The following is a 10,728-nucleotide window of genomic DNA, read 5'->3' as shown; positions in this document are numbered from 1 at the left end:
ACAAATATACCATTGTACATTTAAAAAAGCACATTAAGCTTATTTTCAGGCTCCAATTTTGCAAAAATTCTACTATTAAGTTTTAAATTAAGTTATTTCTTTAGTTTCAAAATTTAAAAAAAAACTCTGACTTAGAACTTGATCCAGAAAAATTGACCTCAGGTTAAATATTACAAGCCCTTCTAAGAACTTCTAAGACTTGAAAAATTAGTAGAAAAGTTAGGACTATATATTGTGAAAGTTTTGAGAAGTACTAAAAGCTTAATCATCTGTACATTTATACTGTAAACCCAGTCTTTGCCAGCAACCCATAAGGGAAAACAAAACAAAACAAACTAGATTTGGCAGCCCTTAGACACAGTTCTGCTGAAAACTGAGGGGATACAAAGTACAAATGTTTTTTTCAAATGGCCCTTTCTTGATGGAGGTCATGGAAGGTTTTAGAGTCACGGATTGTCATTTTAATGTGGTTGAGGCTGGAAGGATGATTAAAGGGAAACATAGTCGGTAATGCCTGTATCCATATTTTGGCTCAGATAGAATCACAATGTTGGAAGGAATCTTAAAAATCCCGTGTTCAATCTCTCAAGCTTCTATGAATTGTGGAAAGAATAAACAAGGACTTTGGATTCAGAGGGAGTTGAGTTTAAAGCCTGGCTCTAAATCCTGGCTCTGCCACTTGCTAGCTGTGTGATCTTAAGTTTGTGACTATAACCTCCTCTGATGGGGTCATAGCTAGTTCCCTTGGGGGTTGTTATAAAGATTAAATGAGGCAAAGCATCTGTGTAAAGCTCTAGCACGAGCAGGAATTCAATAGTCAGTGGAGATTACTTCTATGCTCCAACCCTTCAGTCTCTACTACAGAATCTACACCAAACTACTGTCTGCTGTGTGTGCTGTGAGCCTCACACATCCAGAAACCACAACTCACTCCTTTCCCAGCAGGCGTTTCCGTTTTCAGACAGTGCTAAGCATTAAGCAGTTTTTCCTTTAATTGAGCCAACATCTCTCTCCATGTGGTTTTTAACCACTGGTTTTGGCTCTGCCTAATGGAGCAAGAGAGTGAACAAATCTATGAGTACTGGAGTCATTCATGCTTGGGAGTTCATCTAGTGAGATACAAGAAGGAATCCCAGTGACAAGCTGGCTCCAGATTTACATTGTGCCATGATTATAGGGGGTAAATGCCAGGTAAATTGGGAGAAAAGCAGTCAGATCTGACTGACTGTGACTGTGTCATTCAGGCCACTGAGAGAAGAAAAGAGGTCAACCTGAATTTCTCAAGGGAATATTGAAACCATGGTACAAGGAGACAGAAAGTTTGCTAAGAAAGTTTATGGAAAGCCCTTTTATTTTCTTTGAAAGATGACTGGTAAAGGGATCTTAACCCTTGACTTGGTGGTGTCAGCACCACACTCTCCCAAGTGAGCCACAGGCCAGCCCTATGGGAAGCCCTTTAAATGAACTAAAATGTAGACAGAAGACTAGTCCAGTATGGAGTCAATTGGATTTACTGGACTGGATATAGGACTCAGCATTTGCCCCGAGGCAAAATAATTATGTTTATACTCAATGCAAGGAGTTATTTTGGCTCTCTCAAAATAAATTTCTGGATTGTCTGGGTAAAAGAAACATTACAGAATTATTCACATGGGCTTATCTCAGACTGCTAAAGACAAGGAAAGCCTCAGGGGCACTTAGAAAAAAAAACAGACGCTGTTCTGAATTTCAGGTACTTATATCCATGTGCCTCCTGGTAGCCATTTAGACAACTCACAGGGGTCCCTAATAAACTGTATGGCCCAGAAACCTTGATATGACACCCTCTCTCAAAGCCTGTTTCTCACCCAGCCCTCCCCACCTCAGGACACAGCACCACCATCCACATAATTATTCAAGTCAGTAACTGGAGATTTACCTTTTACACCTCTCTCTCCCTCACCCTCCACACCCAATTCAGCACCAAATCCTGTTCATTTTACCTGCAAAAGATGCCTTGAATCCATCATTTCTCTACATGTCTACTTCTACCACTGTAGTCCTCGCCACCCTCACCTCCTTCCACTCCTTTCTCTCTCCAATCCTTGCTACACACAGCACAGTGTTCTTTACAAAATATAAATTATATTATTTTTATTCTCTCTTAGTGGTTTCTCAGTGCATAAGTATAAAAACAAAACTCCTGTACATGATCTTTTACTGAGACATCACCAGACCATACGACACTTTTGTGTGAACTGACAAAGCACCCCTTCCTTACATAAAAACAGTCTCATGCCGGGCACAGGACTTAGTGAGCAGAGCACAGTCTGGATTCCAGCTCCCTTTGCCCTCTTGGCAGGTGCAACCTAAACACTATGTACGGCAGCCTGGACTTCTCCTGCCTGACTTTCACTACTTTCCGCATTTGATCACTGTGCTTCAGCCACACTGGGATAGATAAGTCAAGAACACATACAAGAAGGAAATCAGATGCGAAACATGCAAAAATGTTGGAAGGTCTAACTTTTAAGAGTTTAGTAGTTCACAAGATGCCCGGCTATTTAGAAAACCAAATCAAGCTTTTCTTTTTTTTTGAGAAGTTCAAGAAAATGTGTGCTGAGGTACCAAAATATCGAATGCATAAAAAAATCTCTTGTGTGGTCATTGGTAGAACCCAATGATTATTTTAGGACAAAAAGACATCTTTCAAAATATGGACTGATTGCTCAAATGAAGAGAAGAATACACACAAACTAGGTGGGACAGGACAAACTGTAAATTAGGCGACAGAAGGACTTTAAAAGAACCTTTTAAAAAAGAAGTTCTTTAAATTTATTAAGAAGAAGAGGTCATTTAGAAAATAAGCAAGGCCCCTTGAAAGTCATGGAGTAAAGGAAGCATTCAGGAAAGAAAAGGTGAAGCCTGCCCGACTGAATGAGCAGAATGTTCTATTCTACCTGAGTCAGGAAGCAAGGAGATTTTCTTGCCCCTGAACTATTCCTTGAACTGCTGTATGTAAAGAGAGAGAGAGAAAAAGGAAGAAATATATGGAGAGTGGGAAAGAAAAAGCACTGTAGACGAAGGGAAAAGAGCAATTGACTATTACCGCTTTGGTTTTTAATTTGCCCAAATTGAGAAAGAGAAGACAAGTGATGAATATCAGATGAGATTTTCAAACATTTAGGGAAGCCACAATGGAATGCTAGGAGCCATCTGAATGCATTGACATTGTAGCACAGAGAGATGAGACTACCAGTTCCTTCATGATCTGATTAGTTTGAACAAAATGATGAGCCCACAAACATGATTTTCATAAGGATTATACTCATATTATTTGCCGTTGAGAAAATGAATTAATGACAAATTGTCATGTTTATGTTCTTTACATGTTGATAGGCGATCTTAGTTTAAAATAGATGGTAGGACGTATGTTTATGCAAAATGGATTTAGTGATGATGCACATATAAAGTATGAACAACTTTATATAATAACTAAGTAATTTTGATAACTGTGGGGAAATTCTGATTTCTAAAAGAAGAAGCATGAATATTATATGAGCTCAAGTTACACAAAGTAAAATTAATTATTATCTATGTAGACATTCCAGGTTTTAATTATAAATATATATAAAAAATAAAAATCTATATTCTCCTCTAGCTCAAACTCCATTTCCTTGGTGAAGGCCTTCTGATGACTCCAGAGCATTCTGAGCATTGCTCTTCTTTAATTCCTTTTGTATTTGTTGTTGAAATGCATAATTAGTATTTTATGAAATCTGTATCTAATACTGATGTGCAAAATATTGTCTTTTCACTAGTTATTTTCCAGGTGAGATCTGTGTGGTTGATTCTGTTATTTTCTAACTGCCCATGGAGCCAATCACCATGTTATAGCATAATCATTTATTACTTTTCTTTTTAATTGAAACATAATTGATTGTACATATCTGTGGGGTACAGCAATGAATATCAATACCTGTGTGCAATATGTGATGCTCAAATCAGGATAAATCACTTATTACTTGATGATACCTTTAAAGCCAATGGGAATTTCAGTTGCCAAGGTAGTAATCAGATCATTTGTTTATATGATATGCATATATAATTTTTAAAAATATATCTCTGAAAAATAACTTACTGTACTATTTCTCTGTATTATTCAACTGTATTATTTCAATTAAAAACAAATTCTGATTGAAAACTATCATTTTAGATTATTTTTGAATTAACTTCTGAATATACCAAAAAGTAGACAATTATTTAATACATAAAATTTGCAGTAAAAAAACCAATGCTGAGGAATCAGACTATATAGGCTGCAGGTCAAGTTCTGCCAGGAACTTCGTGCACTTAGGATGGAAGGACAGAATGTTCACTGAGTGAATACAAGTTCAGGCAGTATAGTTCAGAACACTTTTCATGTATTAACTAATTTAATTCTTACAACAACGCTGAGAAGAACATATGGCAATATAACTATTATTTCCATTGCCTAGATAAGAAATAGGCTTAGAGAAGTTAAATAACTTCATCAAAATCATAGAGCTATTATAAGGTGGAGAGGTATGAACACTCGGATGTTTCTGGTAGAGTAGAGCTCAATGTCATTAGTTTTCCCATGTAATCTGACTCCTCACATGTCTACACAGTATAGTAGTAAGGGCAAAGACTTGGTATGTGTGTTTGTATTATTTATTTATTATTCAAAGCCTACAGCTCCTGATATTCCCAGGCAATCCCCATGCAAGTACTAACCAGGCTCAACCTTGTTTTAGTTTCCAAGGTCATACAAGATTGGATGTGTTCAGGGTGGTATATGGCCATAGACAACTTGGTCTTTATTTAGTTTCAAAATATTTAGAGATTTTCCAGATAACTTTCTATTAATGACTTCTAATTTAATTCCATTGTGAAAGAAAATACTTCGAATGACTTGAATCCTTTTAAATTTATTGAGACATTTATAACCCTAATTATGGTCTATTTTGGTAAATATTTCATGTGTATTTGAGAAGAATGTGTATTCTGTTGCTAACTGGAGAATTCTATAAATATTAATTAGATCAAATTATTCAATATATCTCTTAAAAATATATTATTATACTACTTTCCATAGTATTTATCCTTACTGATTTTCTGGCTATTTTTCTATCAATTATTGAGAGAGGGATATTGTCATCTCAGGATTTAGCTGTAGATTTGTCTATTTCCCCTTGCAGCTCTATCAGTTTTTGCTTCATGTATTTTAAAGCTTTGTTATTTAGGATTATCATGGCCTCCTAGTGGATGAACCCCTTTATCATTATGAATTGACCCTCTTTATCCCTGGCAATATTCTAAATATTTTGATTTCTTTACTTTGAATATACTTTGTCTGATAGTAACATAGCCATTCTAGCTTTCTTTTGTTTTGTGTGAGCATGTTATATTGTTTTCCATCCTTTACTTTTAACCTATTTGTGTCTTTATATTAAAGTGCATTTCTTATAGGCAACATATAGTAGGGTCTTGCATTTTTATCTAACGTGAAAATCTCTGCCTTTTTTTTTTTTTGTCTTTTGTCTTTTTCCATGTCCGGCAACGGATCGCAACCCTCAGTGTTGCCCCTGTACCGGACCGGGGACCGGCAACGGGATTGCAACCCTCGGGGTTGCTCCCGTGCCTCGCTCAGCCAGTGAGCGGGAACCGGTCTGTATGTGGGATCCGAACCCTCGGGCGGGAGCGCCACCGGGCCGGCCCCGAAAATCTCTGCCTTTTTAATGGGGATATTTAGACCGGGGTTTAACAGACTATTGCCCACAAACTAACTTCATCCATGCCCATTCATTTGTATGTCGTCTATGACTGTTTTTATGCTATAATGACAGAGCTGAATGGTTGGGACAGGGACTACATGTCCCACAAAACTTAAAAGATTTACTAACTGGTTCTTTACAGAAAAGGTTTACTGTCCCTGGTTTAGGCCATTTGTGTTTAATGTGACTGATATAATTAGTTTTAAATCTACTATCTTGCTGTGTGTTTTCTATTTGGCCCATATGATCTTTATTCCTATTTTTTTCTTTTTGTTTTCTTTTGGATTATTTAGTTAATTTAATTTGAGCTCCTTTACTGGTTTATTAGCTATAACTCTTTCTATTTTTGTGGTTGCTTTAGGGTTTATAAAATACATCTTTAATAAGTCTACCTTTCAGGGATATATCACTACATGTATTATGTAAGAATCTCACAATAGTATACTTTCATTTTTCCCTTCCCAGACATTGTGCTATTGTTGACATATATTTTACTTCTATATGTTATAAATCCCATATTAGATTATCTTCAAACTATTTCTATCTTTTCTTCAGTATTTTATTTGTTTCAGTCGAAGGGTAAATATGGTCCCTGTCACTCCATCTTGACCAAATTAGAAGTTTGGACTTTGAATTTAGATACATGGAGGTTAATTCTCAGCTCATTCCCTGGCTGTATAACCCTGGCAAATTACTTACCTTCTTTGAGTCTTACTTTTTTTATGTGCAAAATGAGAATGAAAATGTCACAATGATTACAATTAAATTTAGAAAAGCATTCAGCACAAAACCTGACTCTAATAATGAGGACTATTTTTACCAGCTAGATTAATAGTTTATATCAGGTGATCTTTGCAGGCCATTCCAAGTCTAAAATATGGGAATTTTATTAATTCAATATTTAAAATTGCATGACATAATTTTAAAAATTAAAATGTGCCCTCAATCTTCCTTTTAGCTATATACTTATTATGTGTAAATGAAAATTGTTATTTTATAAATCATTCCTGTCAAATATTGTATTTTACAAATTATTATTTTTAATTTTATTAATTGTATATTAAAACACAGTGGGAATTATTAGGCTATTTGTTGCTTCCATTTTGAAAAATAATTTGAGATTTTTTTTCTTTTTTTTGCCTCTTTTCAAAATCAGAATTGACTATTTCTTAAAGAAAACTTTCTCCTCTGCATTTTCACTATCGGTCCAGTTGCTACAGTCAGAAAGTAGGGTTTTGTTTGTTTGTTTTAACTACTGTTTTTTAAAAGCTCTATGCGTTTTATTTAAAATGAGGTTGATAGTATAATTCTAAAATGTTTCTAAATATGATATCTTGTGGATAATCTAAGAAAATATTTGATTGAAATTTGTTAATTACATTAAGAAGTGATTGTCAGTAAATGATGTGAGTTGATTAGGTAAGCAGCCAGGCTATAGGAGAATTTTTAATTACAAAATTTTAACTGAATAGTAACAACACTCTGCATTTGGAACCAATTTTAAAGGTTTAGCATGCATATTAATTTGCTTTTTTCACATCAAAGCAAAACCTGAAATAAACAAAAATCCATGACAATTAGTAAATAAGTTATTTTAAAATGTCCCATCCTTGTTGCATAGCAACTATTGATCCAATTATGTGCTTTTTACATAGCTTAAAATAATTAAGCACAGGCACAAATTGCTATTTACTTTTTTTGAATGTTAAAAGCACTTAAGTTATGAAGTTTATTTTAATATTTGTAATATATATTTGTAACGGGAACATTTCATTCCTACGCAAAGGCACAGTGACCCAAGAAAGGGATGACAATGTCATATTAGCGATTTTTCTTTCTCATAAGAGGAATTTTAGGGAACTTTTTATTCATAGTTTCAATAGCTAACTCAGCCAAGACATAATTACCATTCCTTGGCTTTACTGGTCTGATCTCAATTTATTGCCAGCTAAATGATAACATTTATTAACAAGAAGTCATGTCCTCTCAACAAAATGAAATATCCACTTATACTATAGAAAATTATACATGCCATAACACATCTGTGATATAATTAATTTATTAGAAAAATATCATGGTCTTAGTGAGAACTTAGAGAATATTAGAAAGGATTATTTTTACCATCAAATTAACTTAACAGCATAAATCAAGAACATAAATGCTTTCATATGGTGAGATGCTAAGACTAATTTGTACTACTCTCTGTGTTAGTACCTCAGGGACAGGGTACAGTGACCAGGAGTATTAGAGTGGGTCATAAGCACAGAGATCTCTTCTCCAGTGATGTGTATCTGAAAACCCCCAGTGGGGTGTGATGTGGAGATGGGGAACTTCTACGCAAGCAAAGTCAGGAAAGTTCACTCCATCAGTCTAAGAGAAGGAGCTCAGGCACTTGAGAAAAGGAAACAGTCTCTGAATCTCTATTCATGTTAATGCCATCAGTGAAATTTCTGAGTCAGAAGATGGGATGTTTATGATATCTCCTGATACATAAGGACAAACTGCTCTCCAAAAGGTTGCTCTAATTTTCTGTCCCTTAAAGAGTAAGGCACTCTTTTATAAGACTACCTCACTAGACTTTCACCCAGTGCCAAAACTATTGTATCAATTGGATGGGTAAAAAATAATCTCTCACTATTTTAATTTGTATATTTTGGAAGAGTAGTTAGGTTGATCATCTTTTCAAACTTTTAAACACGATTGGTAAGAAAGGAGGGGAGAGGATGTGAATAAAAGCAGACCAGCCAATTGAGTACACTGAGGCTAATAACAATTAGTAAGAATTAAAGATATGTAGGCCTTAGAAAAGAAGGAAAAGAAAAGGCCTGTGATAAAAAACAAAATAAGAATGAGACACTTATAGCACCTTTAGTCCATATTTCCAACTTTTATTTTTGCACGTATGGAACTGTTGTTATAGTAACAATTTTTATTTCAGCCTGACTTTGCACCCTGAGGGACAAGGGAAGGGGTACTGATTTATAGAAGGCTAGTACTGGCTGAGTATGGCTAACTGTTTGAAGATTGGAAACAGAAGTGACAAATTTAGAATTGACCTGAGCCAGCAACAATACCTAAAAGTTTTCAATTTGTGGAATAGCAGGGTGGGGGATTCCTGGTGGAGTAGTTAGTTTGAAGGTTGCCACAGCTTGTTGTTTGAGGTTACTAGTTATAGGGTCCAGTTCTCAATGAGAAGAATCTGGTAATAAGCAAACAGGTTGTCAGGACTTCAGTAAAACAAACTGAACTTCAGTGGTCAGCTCTAGTTATAGAGGAAAATTTAATACACAATAAGAAAACTGAGGTAGAAGGCCAAATGGGGAAGAGATGGAGTTAGGAAAGCTTTGGCTCCGGGTGGAGGACAGGTCCTAGGGATCAATCAAGGAGTATTGGAAGCTTATGGCAGGGAAGCGATGACTGTTGCCTCAGTGCCTAGAGCTGTGCAGGGCCTGAGAAGGTAGGGACTAACAATTTTTAAAACATTACTCGTACTATTTAAAATTATGACAGTAATACATATTCACCGAAAAACATACAAAAGTTCATACACTAAGAGCAAACATTTCTTTGTAAATAATAGTGAGCTTAATATATATTCATTTTACCTTGCCAGGGTAAATATGTCAAAAGTTCATAACTGAGTAATTTTAAGTCATTTTCCATTCTCTTTTATTATCTTCTTATGGGAGAGCAGAGAAGTTGTAAAAATTCATATTTTCTTACTTTCAGGAATGTGATCAAATGCAGATTCTGATACTTGATGAGAAAGTAAATATATGAAACTAAAAATTATGCTTTTGCATGAAAACCAAAGGCTATGTTAATTTTACAAGATCCCAAAATCTGTTCTTCCTTTTTTATTTGTCATTATGTTGCTTAATATTTTGAAAAAGACACACATCATGAGAATGTTCTGTCTAGGAAATTCCATAAGTAATCAAGTGTGCATAGAAGCAAAGAAATCTATCTGGAATAGTCTTCTGGTAGATGGACAGAATTTTTAAAAAGCAAATAAAACACATGCTGATGGAAGCCACTCTACTGTTACCTTCTCCCTCCAGTTATCATCACTCAGCAACTTCTGTTTAAGAGTTTCCTGTAGCTGCTCGATGCTTTTCTGATGTGAAATCAGCATCAGTCCCCTGAAAACCATAAACCCAACAAATAAGTCAAGACTCACCCCTGACACTCTTCCTAAGCTGCAGTTCATGGCTCAGAGAATATTATTTCACAACTTAGTTTGCTTATTCTCTTTAGCTATATGTATGCAACTACTACTTACCATTTGAACTGTTAACTGAAATTGATAAATACTGCATACAAGGCAAGTATTTTCTCAGGCTTAATTTTTGGCGAATAAGGAATAAGTTATTTTTGCATGAAATAGTAACAACATATGCATAATCACAAATATAATAAAATTCTATAAATTTTGGTTCACAAAGTTTATGACTAAATTTTAACACCAGACAATACTTTGTTTCTTAAAAGAAAAGAAAATACATTGGGATATCCCATAAAGTCAATACATGTTAGCAGTTCCTGCTAAATTTATTTTTCTTTTGCTTATCTCAAATACTGATAGGAACAAACCAAATTAAGTAGACAGTAGTGCCAGGGATGTAGTATGGTACAAAACATATTAGAAATTAGAAAAGAAAACATAAAGAACACCTTAACATTTTAATCCACATAAATGGATCTATGCTTAGCTTGTGATCTTCTAGGTGGAAGTGTTTGGGAGATTCATGAGAAAATTTCACAGGGGCCCTGAAACTTCGAATATTTCTAGTAGTGGCAAAACCATGCTTGTTGATCAGGGCTCCTTGTCTCTTGCATAACCACCATGACTCTTATTTTCTAAGTAGGAAATTTTTCTTTATTGCTTATTCCTTCTTCTAATCCCTTTGTTTTCTATCATTACTCTCTTCCTTTTAGCTCAGACCAACCT

At 35.0% G+C, this 10,728-nt stretch overlaps 1 protein-coding gene across 1 annotated transcript in view; it reads right to left on the bottom strand.

The window, feature by feature from the left end:
- LEKR1 (leucine, glutamate and lysine rich 1) overlaps positions 1 to 10,728 on the bottom strand; it is a 202,092-nt gene that overhangs the window by 20,974 nt on the left and 170,390 nt on the right. The window contains exon 8 of the mRNA XM_008576371.1: positions 9,826 to 9,919. Within this exon, the coding sequence (XP_008574593.1) occupies positions 9,826 to 9,919 (94 nt within the window). The remainder of the gene's footprint in view (positions 1 to 9,825; positions 9,920 to 10,728) is intronic.

This window comes from Galeopterus variegatus, unplaced genomic scaffold (assembly GCF_000696425.1).
Source record: "Galeopterus variegatus unplaced genomic scaffold, G_variegatus-3.0.2 Scaffold1340, whole genome shotgun sequence".
Classification (NCBI taxonomy): Eukaryota; Metazoa; Chordata; class Mammalia; order Dermoptera; family Cynocephalidae; genus Galeopterus; species Galeopterus variegatus.
This window is presented reverse-complemented; position numbering and strand designations above follow the sequence as displayed.